The sequence below is a fragment of the Notothenia coriiceps genome, unplaced genomic scaffold (assembly GCF_000735185.1).
Source record: "Notothenia coriiceps isolate Sejong01 unplaced genomic scaffold, NC01 NC01_scaffold00000711, whole genome shotgun sequence".
Lineage (NCBI taxonomy): Eukaryota > Metazoa > Chordata > Actinopteri > Perciformes > Nototheniidae > Notothenia > Notothenia coriiceps.
In genome coordinates, this window is record NW_011333412.1 from 15303 (window position 1) to 28862 (window position 13560).

Here is a 13560-nt window from a genome sequence, read left to right on the forward strand (position 1 = left end):
GTCCATCCGAAACAGAACCGGCAGCAGCCTGAAGCGGGTGAGTGGAGGACGTTTAAAGGTCACCTATTGTGCAAAATCCACTTTTCATGTCTCTTCTACATCAACATGTGTCCCCTCTTCTTCATGTCTCTTCTACATCAACATGTGTCCCCTCTTCTTCATGTCTCTTCTACATCAACATGTGTCCCCTCTTCTTCATGTCTCTTCTACATCAACATGTCGTCCCCTTTCTTCATGTCTCTTCTACATCAACATGCGTCCCCTCTTCTTCACGTCTCTTCTACATCAACATGTGTCCCCTCTTCTTCATGTCTCTTCTACATCAACATGTGTCCCCTCTTGTAAGAGACTCTGAAAGTTTCAGGAACAAAGATTCTCTCTCTTTTTGTCCTGATCCATTTCTATAAAAACCTGTCTGAAAATGAGCTGATCAGATTTTGGTCACTTTGTGATGTCATAAAGATGTTTTGGCTTGTGTAACTATTAGCCAATCAGCAACCAAGGTAACCCCCCCACCGTATCACCTGAATCTCCTCCTAGAGCACCATTGAGTTCTTTGTAACCAAATCTCTCTCAGNGCTGTGCGATTAGGGCAAAAACCATAATCACGATTATTTTGGTCAATAATTGATATCACGGTTATTAAATACGATTATTCATTGACTTTGAAAACATCAATTTATTGAACTTTAAAACAAATTAAAATAATAATTTGAACAGTATCTGTTTAACTGTTGATTACCCTGAACGTAGAATTCGACTGAAAAACGAATAAATAAAAAAAATGATATATTTATATTTAAATAAATAATATCAAAATAATAAATACCAATAAACAAGATCAACAAATATTTTTGGAGCGCACTTCAACAAGCTACTAAACATGATAAATAAATGCAAATATGTTGCAGTGCACTGTCACAATCTAGCAAAGCTATATAATCTTTTTTTTCGATTATGTTGTTTTCGTAATTGTGGTAGGCCAAAATCGTAATTGTGATTAAAATACGATTAATTGCACAGCCCTAGTAGAACCTTTATTTAGCCAGGAAAATCAATTAAGAACAAATTCTTATTTTCAATGATGACCTGTCAGAAGGCAAAAAGCTTCCTGAGGGGATGGGGGTTGGGAGGAAGAAAATAAAAAGACAGACTCCGGGCACTACAGAACCCAGGAGACAACACAATGACACAGAGCAGAGATGACAGGCATAGCAGTTAAACATATAACATATCTAAAACAATACTGCTGTGGTTCAATCAGTCATTCAAATAATATAGAACATTCATCCATTCATTCATTCATTCATTCATTCCTTCATGGCAATGCATACTATAGGAGAGGTCAAGACATTGGTAGTGAGAACTAGTTTATTAGGTACAGCTAGCTTAAACTAACACAGCCTGATACAACAGCCCTAATCAGTATTCAAAGATAATAGGGGTTCCACATGCTATACATACAAAAAACATTACATTACTGGTTAATGAAACTACCTTATTTTGGGCAGGGTTTTAGATGAGATATTCTATAAAGTGCTAAATGTAGCTTTGATTTGGCTACTTTTCATGACAGAATCGAGCATCTGTTGATTTGAAGTGTTTCAAAGGATCCGGTTCATAAAAACACCTTTTTTTGGACAGAACTTTAAATGAGATGTTCTATAAATTGATTTAGATTAAATATCCCATTTTGAAGCTTCAGTTTAGGGTACTGATCATGACAGAATTGTGCAGGACCCATCTGCTCAAGGACTGTTGGAAGAAAGTAGAACATCTGATGATAATGTCTGGCTATGATAGAACGGGTTAAATGCACTTTGTATAAAATGTGCAAATTGGTTGTTGACAAATTCTAATTAAGGGCAATGATGATTGATACTTGGAGTTGTGGTTTCCATTGCGTTTAAGCCTTAAAAGCTTTTATGTACATCATCTAAAATGACTTCTCAATAGGAAACCGATCATTGCATGTACGTTGAGTCCCTCTGGGTTTAACTTGTGATTATATTTTATATTTCTCCTGCAGTCACGGTTGGCGGTAAACAGCGTCACGTCCGGAGACTACACCCGGCCGCTCCGCATCTCCAACTTCATCAACGAGCTGGACTCGGGCTTCCGTCTTCTGAACCTGAAGAACGACCCGCTGCGGAAACGCTACGACGGCCTGAAGTACGACGTGAAGAAGATCGAGGAGGTGGTGTACGACCTGTCCATCCGGGGGCTCACCAAGGAGGCCGAGACCTCCGGAGGAGACAAGTAGAGAAGCTGAGCCTCACCCCGCCTGCAAGGCAAGACCCAGGGATCTCTAACCTGAGGCTCCGGCAGCTGAGGACTGGCTGTGTGTGTGTGTGTGTGTGTGTGTGTGTGTGTGCATGAAAGGTGCTTTAGATGGATGGCAGAGGCCTCGTTCAAGATCGCAGGTTCATTTAATTGTTTTTAAATCTGTGTTCTCGGCTTCATCTGTTACGGTTTCACTGAGTTGGATTGCAACCATTTATTGTTAGTTTGATTTCAAGACGACGGGCGCTCAGGTTTGTTTATTTTTCAAAACAAAAATGTGTTAGCGTTGAGTTGGCGCCTGGTGGTATTTCTTAGACTTCTGAGTTATGGTTGAAAAATGGATGAATCCAAACTGAGACCTAGAAGCCTTATAAATGAAGGAAATATTTGACACAACAAATGAAGAAACAAGCATTCAGACTAGATTTTCATAAAGTAGCCTTGGTTTGGATTTTGAGCGGTAAAATAAATCTGCATATACCTTTTTTCTTTTTTTATATAACTGAGGCTCCAGGAGTGCGAGAGCCAAAGCAAACACAAAGACACACTACACGTGATAAAGCTAGGGACATTCCTTTTTTCATGTCATTTTTTCTTGCAGAACAGTGCCAATAAATATGTTGTTTGAGACTTTTTGGAAATCATTTTGCAAACACAATAGTCAGAATGTACTGCATGTATCCACTTTGAGGAATGTCTTGAAGGTTTGCTGTTAGCATCCAATGCTTCTTTGATGCTTCTGTTCTGTAGTCGAGCTATGTTGTGTTTTCTAGAAAAATAATCCACTTTCTTTCCATCTTCCTTTTTGTTTCCTGGAGTGAATTTGACTTGTGCTGTCTGTATTCCTGTCGTTGAATCAGTTGTCTTAAAGATGCTTAAAAATGACTGTAAATATATTTCTACTCGTCATAAAATGAACACATCATGTCGTGTTTAAAATCTTTTAATATATTTCACAATATATTACATTGGGGAAATAATACATCAGGTCTTTTAAATGAGGAAAACAAAAGAAACCGAATGCAGGCTTGGTTTTTGTTTTTAATCTGAGCTCCCTGCCCTCCAAAACACAGTGATTCGCTACCTCTTGTAGTGCTACTTCATCAATAACGTAAAACAGTTTCGGTTTGATGACTTGTCTCAACCGGCTGAAAACAGCTAATAAATCCCTTCTTGTATAAAGAATTGAGAATAAACAAGACTGCGTAAGTACTAACTTATAATAAAGTGCATTAAACAAAAAATAAAGCCTTCATAAATAAATAAAAAACAGTAAAATAAGAGGAAAAGCAGCCAGGGCCAGAGGAGTAATTATATCGCCTGTAAAGTGAAGTGCCGACAGGTAGTGTGGTTCGCATGTCGGAGGTAAATGCTACTGTGACAGGCTGCAAATAGTCAGTACGTTTTTAGAATAACAGTAATAAGTACCAAGGCACAACAGCTCATCGCTAGGTCACAACATCACACAGTTAAAACCGCGCTGGAACCAGATGGTTGAGATATATTTTTAAAGTCAAGTAAGCAGAGTTTTTCAACCTTAAAATGGTGGGGGGATTTATTGCTGTGCCAATTTGCTTAATGGTGGGGTAGGTAATTTATTTCAGAAACACTTTTTGTTATATTCCATGGAATGCTCTTAACACCCCGATAGCAATGAATATATTAAATGCTTTGACAATAAATAGATAAAAACATGTCATCTGTGGAAGCCGTGGCGCTGTAAAAAGCACGACCAATCATCTGAGCAGGACCGGCTAAAGTAACTGGATGGCCTACCTGCCTGTCAGCCTTCCATCTGTGCACAAACTTATCTCGTGCCCTCATTGGTCATGTGTGTGTTGGAGGAGGGGCTCTGTAAGGAAGTGGCAGAGTTTTTCCGGTTGTGTATTTTCAAATTCTAGCGCACTCGAGCTGGTTTCTCCAAAATTACCTACCCCACCAGAGTCATTGTGTGACATATTTCAAACCTTATCTATTTAATTTTAACTAAATGTACTTAAAGTAATAAATACACAAAGCACGGCTAGGTTTAATAATTGACACAAAATCAACAGTTTTGATGACTAACTGTTTAAATAATTTATGTAAAATTTTGTAGTTTTTAATAAACAAAACAGGAAATTACCAGACGGTTCTCAGGGTCTGGGCATTTTTCAGCCTTTATATTTTCAATATTTTATCCGATTAGTATAAAAGGCAAATAAATTATTTTTGCAAGCCGTACAAATACATCAAACAAATATCAATATATCTGTCCAATGTCTTGGTTAGTGCACGAAAGCAAGGTTGAAAATCTCTGCGCTCGACACACACAGTGAAGAAACTGCAGTGTTTGACTTTGTGACATGATGTTAACAGGAAACTGTTAAAGGAGATTGACTAGACTGCCCATGAACTGGTTTTTAAATAAAAGATTATCAGGTCAGGATTATGAAGTTAATGACGCCAACACACATGATCACTTTTAAGACTCTGACGAAGGAAATTATGGGATAATAAATGCATGTACAGTAGCTACTCGTTGTATAACTGGCAGAGATTATTGCTGTTATGAGTTCTTGTTAAACACACAGGAGGTTTGCTCTGCTGCATCTCTGGCAGTGAACGTTGCAGTACCGCCGACGGACGCTAGAGGGCGGCACACAGACAGGAGAGGGCAGTGAACACAAACAGAAACCATGGAACAAAGCTCCATCTCTACATTACCAAAAACAAACATTTCCCCCATCTTACGCCTTGTATAAAAAAGAAATTACATTACAATTTTTCTTTTCAGCCATTTTCAGTCGTGCTTTTCAACAGACACACCTTCTTTTTTTCAATGAAAACACAGCGCTCGTTTCTCCAGGAGCAAACAGTCTTTACAATCAAGGCTGACGAGCACAGCCCAAGTTTTTTTGGTAGTCCAAGAATCTTCTTTGAAATCTTCACACATGATTTTTTTGACAGTATGGCGCACTTGTAGCTTTGTAAGTAAAAAGTGCTCTTCGGTGAGTTTGAGATTTTCTTTTTTTAACTGAAATCTAACATATTTAAACACTCAGAAATGCTTCTCGTTGTCAGTTCGCAGTAAGAAGGGTTATTTACAGAGTAGCAAAGTTATTCTCAGGAGCGCGTCTGGTTCGTGTTGATCATGATGTTGGGCAAAGCGTTGCGTCTTTTCCTCCACGTGCCCAAATCTCGAGTGTATCTCTTAATCTGGTGGAACCACTGCTGGGTGCGGGATTTGTCCGAGGCGCGAAAAACGAAAGATTCCCGCCGAATATCGAGCACCTCGAACGTGTCCTCGCAGTCCGGGTCTGTGGACACCACGCAGTTTCCCAGGCGGATCGGCTCTCTCAGCACTGTGAACTTCCCGCTGCTTTTATCCTTGATTATAACCAGAACTCCATCTCGAATACAGTCCCCTCCACCCTCTCCCTGATCCCCCCGAGCCCCCAAATCGCTGCCTTGTCCTGGGGCTTCTCCGGCCCGCTGTATCCTCACCATCAGGAGACTCTGGACGTTTTGAAACTTGAGCGCCTTGCTGCCCTTCTTCACCCACTGCCCGTCCGCCGGTTGGGACAGCTGCAGCGGACCCTCCATCACGAATCGGGTGTTTTCTCTCGCCCAGCCCACGGTCTTCATGGACACCTCCCGCATCTCGATGTTGATGACCTCGCGGTTCTTGCGGCTGTCACGGCGGAACGAGCGCAGCGACCAGGTGACGCCGTTGCCCTCTTGCTTGGTCTTCATGTTGATGTGCTCCAGGTGGGACTCCACGCGACTCTTGGCCTCGCGGAGACGGGAGTAGTCGGGGTAGCACTCGGGGGTGACCTTGATGATTCGGCTCAGGAGCAGTGGGTATTTGGTCACGCGCTGCAGGGGCGCCATGAGGAAGGAGCGCAGGTTCATACGACGCAGCGCGGTGTTGTCGTTCTGGGAAACATCCAGGAAGATCCTAGAGAGAGAACCAGAAAAAATTAAAGGGGGGTTTTTACAAGAATCTGTTAACATGCTTTAAGGTCTTTCAGGTTTTTGTGTGTGGTCTGCAAAGTCTAAAATCCCTGTGTTGACTCGAGAGGGAGTTTCCTCTATTGGACTCCTTTGCTTACTTTGTGACATAATGAGATCACTATGTAACCCTCACGTTTCTATTGGCTAGTGCTCCAACACATTGTACGTGATAGGCTAAGGGGCGGGACATCTCTAAGCGATTGACTAATCACAACAGAGCCGGCCAGCTAACCAATCAGAGCAGACTGGGCTCTGGTTCCAGACAGAGGGTGAAAAGAGGTGCTGCAGCACAGGCAGTATGAGAAAAATAAAGAGCTTTTTGAACATTAAACCATGGAGACATGTCCCAGGAGAGACACTACATACTGATGGACCTGGCAATGAGCATGAAAGGCCCCTTTTAAAACGTACAAATGTTCTCTTTTTTTTCTCAGTGTGAAAAATGCGACCTTCACTTCAGACACAAGAGTCAGCTGAGGCTTCACCTGCGGCAGAAGCACGGCGCCGTCACCAACACCAAGGCTCAGTACCGCAGGACCCCCAGCAACATCCTCACGGGCCTGGTGAACTCCTGCTGAGAACCCCCCTCCCCCCTTCCCCTGTCATTTCCCTTTCTCGTTTGCATCGGCCGCGGTGCTGTACAAATATATTTTTTCAAACAGAAACATAAATATTATATGTGTTTGCCCTTTATGAATTTGTAAATGATGCACATTTCCCTTTGGTATTTCAAAGATTGTAGAAGTTTATGCTTTCCATGTGAATGTCTTAACAGAATGTACGTTTTGAATGTGAATTTTAAGCAGCATTGAAGGACGGTCCTGCCGTTCGGACTGAGATATCACTGTTACAGTTTTGCTTTGATAACAGTATGAATTTGCCCAGTAATGTGATCACACTTTCGCAATTTGTTTTTATGTAAATAAGATAATATATATTTTCAGATTGCCATCTGCTGGCAGAGTACGAATATATTTACGTTACATTTGTTGCTTTAACAAAAAAGAGAGCTTTTTATTTTTACCGTTTGGTAGTTTGTGGTACGTATTTTATTTTCATGTTTAAAAAAAATGCTATGTACATATTTTTCAATCATTTCTAGCCTGCTGGTATTTTGCAAGTGCTCATGACATAATGCTGTAATTCATATATTTTCATACTTTTCTTTCAAATATTTCTACTTAAGCTCTTGACATGTTGAAATTGTTTGTTAGACTCTGCACTTGCTATTTATACTTTTTCTTCGCTGTATTCAATTACATTTTGGTGCTGCAATGATTCAGCTGGATCACTCAAGTGTGATGTGTTTTATCTTACCGTGTGTATTACAGTGCACTCGTACAAAGGAGTGTATTAAAGTGCCTTACATTCACGCTTCTCTATTCGCTACCGCCACACTCTAACTACTAATGTGTTATAACGCTGACCATATGGAAGCCCTGGTAGTTATTAACTGCTGTTGGTATGCATTGCCCTGTTGTCATGTGTACGCATGGCTGGTACTCTTTGTTTTGAAAGCTGATTATGTGTTGAGTGTAGCTCTTATGATGCAGAAGCACCAGGCCTCAAGCTAAAAAAAACGCTCAGGAATATTAGTAATATGTAAGCAAATGTCTTTGTAACTGCAGATGATATATATATATATATGATACATGAAAATAAAAATGTATTATGTAGCCCGTGTTCATTGTTTTCAAGCAAATGTAACAGATTTTTCAAGTAGACTTGTGTTTTCAATCTAATACAAAACACAATTCTCATAAATAGAAAAACTACTTGCGAGCACCTTGTTGTTTAGTTGATTCACTTTTTTGTATGTGTGGATACTGGAATATATATGGAAGACAAAAGATGACAAGAATAAATAAACTCTTGCATAAACAAATTATGAATGAATAAAAACTATAAATTGCAGTCTAAATATATGAATGTATGTATTCCCTTACATTTAGCCGGTGCTTTTAAAAACATAAACTGAAAAAGTCAAAAGAATAAAAATGTAGACTTAAAATATAAAAATATACATTTAAAGGTGAGGTAGGTAATTTTGGAGAAACCAGCTCGAGTGCGCTAGAATTTGAAAATACACAACCGGAGAAAATCTGCCACTATGCTTCCTTACAGAGCCCCTCCTCCAACACACACGAACGACAGCGCCACGGCTTCCACAGATGAATTTTTTTAATGTATTTATTCTGTCAAATCATTCAATATATTCATTGCTATCGGGATGTTAAAAGCATTCCATGGAATATAACAAAAAGTGTTTCTGAAGTAAATTACATACCCTACCTTAAATTAACGATTTTTTTATGTAGCCCTATACATATTAATAGTGTATATGTTAAATGTTCTATATTCTGTAAAAAATATTCCTTCATTTTATAAATGAATTTCCTTATTTATTTATCCTGTTAAACTTCAACTGACTGAAAATAACTTACTTAAAAAATACCGGTTCAAATTATTTAGTGATGTCCAGCGCCTCCTGGTGGCTGATTAGGATGAAAGCCACAGCCTGCATGTTTTTTTTCTTTCTAGAATCGTCTTAAAATGTTTACTTTAGCATCAAAGAGAAATACACAAAACCTACATAAAGAAAGTTCATCATATTGACTGAATAATGTAGATGAGTTTAGAAAAACAAAGAGAAAAAAGTCATTGTTTTTACTTTTCAGTTTTATCCCCCCTCCTTCACACCAATACAGTACAGTAAATGTTCATTTTGATCTTCATATTTTATTAATGATCTCATGGGATGAAGCTCATCAGGGCCTTCTGTTAGAGGTCTAATATTCATGAAGAGTGAGCCATCTACCAAAAACCGTGTTGCAGGTCAGTTCTGGCAACTGCTCCTGTAGCCCTATCCATTAAACACAGATGTTTTATGCATTTGATATGGAAGCTATGTGATGTTCTTACACAAATCCCTGTATGTGATCAAACTATTTGGTCTGAAGCATTATGGCTGCCTCAGATGACATGATCCTCTGAAGACATTGGTGATATAATACCAGACTACTAGAAGTGTGTTTGATTGACCGGAAAGTGTCCAGCTAAGCTAACGATACATTTTGTTCCTATGCAAAGGCCTCAGACTACGAGCTGTGACCTCTTCTGATCGCTAGGAGCTGCTTAGCAACTCAAATGTCATTCATACCGATACATATTGTACACACATTCACAAACCAACAGTGCAGCACTTCACAAAAGAGATGTAAAACAAAGAAAAAAAAAAAAATGTAACCAAAGGTAAAAAGTCATATGAATTGACATATCAACTTATTATAGTGTACTTGATACAAAGAAATCTTAAGAAGTAAATGAATGTTGTTGGCAGCTGGGGAGACTCAACCCTCTTTGTCTAGGACGGCTTTCACATCAGCAAACACCTGAAAGAGAAAAGCAGACGAGTTTACACAAACAACTCTGATCAAAAGCATTCTATTTTTCTTGATTAAAAAACAATAATTCTGATAGCTTTCTAGTTTTGATAATGATCAGTTTTGTAACAGTTACGGGGTTGCTGTTGAATATATTATTCTCATTATTGATTGTAGTTATTGGATTACATTTATATAATGTTTTCTTTTTAAAATGACCTCAAGGTGACTGATTTTTGGGACCAACTGTCCAAAACACACACATTTTAAAAATTTGACAAAAATACCCACAATTGAACAATTCAATACTATAAAAGACACATTATATTAATGATTAAAATAAACAGCAATCAATAAAGTTACAAAAACAGTAGCAGATTCATGTTGTGCAGATTGGTTTTTAATTCACACCTTGTGGAAACACTTCCTCATGGCAGTATATTTGAGCAAATTCTAATCCAAGTCTCAATATAGCCAAATTGACATTTAAAAAAGTTGTGACGTCTGTAGTCAAGGATGTATAAAGGACTACATTTACCTCCTCTAAAGAGACAGAGATGGGAAGTATGTCGGAAAGGCGCCTTCGAGGCACACCTTTCGTTAATTAGTTCAGTTTTGCCTCTTTTGTCTGATTTGTTTTGACTATTGTAAAGGCCTGTTTTCTTTGTTTACTGTATGAAAAGTTTGTTATTTTATTTACAGCAAAAGCATATCACAATATCATTTGACACATTAGGCACTTTCACACCCGAGTTCTATTCCGAGGAATAGTTCCGTTCACACCAAAAACATCTGGAACTACAACTTTTTTTTGCGAACCTTTTCACCCTTTTTCAGTCCTTGCTAGAGAGCACAGACTCTCCTGGGGAGGAAAAGGTTCCAATTTCTGGTTGGCAGAGCGAATTGCAAACTACGACCCTTAAAGCTCGGAAAAGTTTAGTGAAGCCGCCATTGTATTTGCTGGCATTAGCATTATTAGCATTAGCATTAGCCCAGCGCACCAGCGGAGAGAGACTAACTTATGGCAACACAAATGAGGAGGTGTCGGCGTTCTGGTGATTTACTCGGAACTCCGGGGACTTCCGGCCGGGGACTTTGGGTGGCAGTATATGCCGTGAAGTTGTTTGCGGCCTGCCAGTAAACCCAAAGTTGAAGAAGAAGAAGTGACGTCAGTGGCTTTATTTGACTAATCCTCCCTCAGGGACTGATTCTAGTGTGAACACGATTTACTAGATAGTTCCGGAACTAAAGATTTCCGGGGAACTATGTTCCGGGAACTATTCCTGGGAAAAGTACTTGGTGTGAAAGCGTAGGCGCTTTCACACCAAGTACTTTTCCCAGGAATAGTTCCCGGAACATAGTTCCCCGGAAATCTTTAGTTCCGGAACTATCTAGTAAATCGTGTTCACACTAGNCCCTTCCGTTCGGTTGGTCCCGTTTCGGTCGGACGTACGTCCTAGAAAGTAACTAAACTGTTAGGTACGTACTTAAAATTAAGATACTACTAGAAGTAAACCCTTAACCTTCGTCAAAACTAAGTTGGTTGGTATAGTTTTGGTTGGTCGTTGTAGTTTAAGTTTTAGGTTATTTCTTTTACTTCTATTCTATTTAGTCAAACGAACTACACAGAAGAAGTAGGGGTGGTAACGGAAACTACGTCTAATAATATACTGTATTTATTCTTCGTCTAGTATACTGTCTTCTTATTAAGTACTAATTTAATTTTAATTTTAATTACGTAGTTTAAGTTTAAATTAGTTATTAGTCGTAAGTAATAGTATATAGAGGCGAATTACTAATAATAACTTAGGTGGATTAGTAGAACTATACTAACAACAAAAGAAAAACAAAACAACACAAATAGTGTATTTTAGTATATTTCTTTTGTCACTATATATATATATATATATATATATAATAGCCTGTAATATAGGATATGGAATCTATAGGCGAAACTCAAAAAAATGATCAGTGCATGAAAGAAGGATGTTTGTTTTCCTGTATGTATGCAGGCCGCAGTGTATTTTAAGTACATGAGTGTATTGTTGAAGCCGGTCAAGTTGATTGTTTATTTTTTCATCTACTACTAATAGATATAGTTAAAGTGCATCCTAATAAATTATGTATTACTGTGGCTTTGGTAAATATCTTTCTCAGAAAAGTATTTTACTATGAGTTTTCAGTCCCCTTGGGGACTTGCTTGGCTCTTATTGCCCAACGTTAGGTAAAGCTATTCTGACAACCTTCTCCTCATAGCCTTAAAAGTATAACTATTCCACAAAGACAACACATGAATACTGTGAGCATTGTGATGCACATCCACCGCATAGGCTTTATTCTGCAGAGTTGAAGCCAAAGATGACATACTTTGTAACTTTACACCAGAAAATAAAAGTGCAGGAAGAGATAACTACATTACGGTCAGTTCAAAGCAAGCAAACATCTCCATACTTTGCTGCTCTCTGTGTATTTTCCCCTACCTTGGTGACGGAGTTCATGGCCACCAGCCAGGTGATGAAGCTCTGGTCCCTGGTGATGTGGGTCAGCATGGGCGTGTTGCTGTTGCTGATGGGCACCGCCCAGGTCACACTGGGGTAGAAGTTGTCGTTCATGCTGACCGTCAGGCGGGACGGTTTGGACGTGGGTCCGGTCAGGGTGACTGTCTCGGTGGTGTTACCGTACCAGGGGTAGCTGACACCGTCAGAGTCGCTGATGGCCTTCACCCGACCCTCTCGCAGCTCTGGTAGCTCCCAGCTGGACCTGTGGAGGGGACAGGAGAGGACAAAGTGAGAGGGTGCTCTCCTTGGGCAGATGCAGGGTCGTGTGAGGGAGGTGTGCAGACACAAAAACTCCTTCAGTGGTAAAAAGTTGATAACTTACATGCCAATATCCCCATAGGTGTTGTAGAACTCCATCTGGGTACAAGCCTGGATCCAGCCCACCACCCAGGTCTCATTGCGGGGCACTGGAGGCATCACAACCCCTGCCGAGGCCCTGAAGTAAGGCGTCTTGTAGCGGAGCACAATCGGTGAGTTCTCCTCGATGATGGTGGGACACTGGTCGATGGAGGCTGAAACCTCGTACACCACAATGTTCTCCCGTCTGATGCGGGGCTTGCATGCGATGCTCTGAATACAGCCCATACTGCAGGCGACAAGCAAAATGAGCAAAACCAGAGAAGAAGGGAGCAGATGATACCTGGCCAGTATGCACATCAGTCCCCACCGGGGTCCACCCTTGCCTGGAGAGCAGATCTTTTAATTGCACATCATTAGTTGGGAAAAGGGTGTAGAGAAATGATGGGGAGTATCACAGTCAGCACTCATCTAACATAAAAGCGTCCAGCATGATGTGCTCAGGATGATATGGAGGTGAGAGCGCAGTGGGGCCTGGGGGGGAAGTATCACAGATCTCCGCAGCCTCCTCCCCCCGGTCTGCCTGCTGACTGCCGCACTGCCCTTGGCGCTCGTCCCCGGGAACTGCAATCCGACCTCCCCTGGGTTGCTGCTGCTGCGTCTCCGCCGTGCGTCCGGAGGCTCCCCTCCTTGTCGAGTCCACACGTCCGGCTGCACGTCGGTGCCCCTTGATCCTGCTGCTCTGCTCCCGGCTCTGCGCTGTCATGTCAAGTGGCGACAGGGCAGCCAGGTGCGTCAGAGGAGGGGGGCTGGATGTCTTTTGTTTGCTTGGCTTTTTCCTGTATTATTAGCCCTAAATTCGAGCGGCACCCTCAAAAGACAAAATCGGGATCTTCATCACCTTGACCTACAAGAAAAGAAGCCGCGCGAGGATGCGTTTTATAAAAGCGAGACAACTGGTTATTTTAATGTTTTCCTCGCAAAGTGCTTCCATTCTTGTGGATGCATGAATGGTGCATCATGAATGGAGGCAGCGAGGCAGC

At 40.7% G+C, this 13560-nt stretch overlaps 1 protein-coding gene across 1 annotated transcript in view; it reads right to left on the reverse strand.

Annotated features, from left to right (window-relative positions):
- Nucleotides 1-13207, reverse strand: part of LOC104957000 (protein FAM78B-like) — a 21404-nt gene extending 8197 nt beyond the window's left edge. The window contains exons 1-2 of the mRNA XM_010784594.1: nucleotides 12543-13207; nucleotides 12143-12422 (exon numbers count right to left, since the gene is read on the reverse strand). Of these exons, the coding sequence (XP_010782896.1) occupies nucleotides 12143-12422; nucleotides 12543-12877 (615 nt within the window). The 5' untranslated portion in view covers nucleotides 12878-13207. The remainder of the gene's footprint in view (nucleotides 1-12142; nucleotides 12423-12542) is intronic.
- Between the last annotated feature and the right edge of the window lie 353 nt (nucleotides 13208-13560).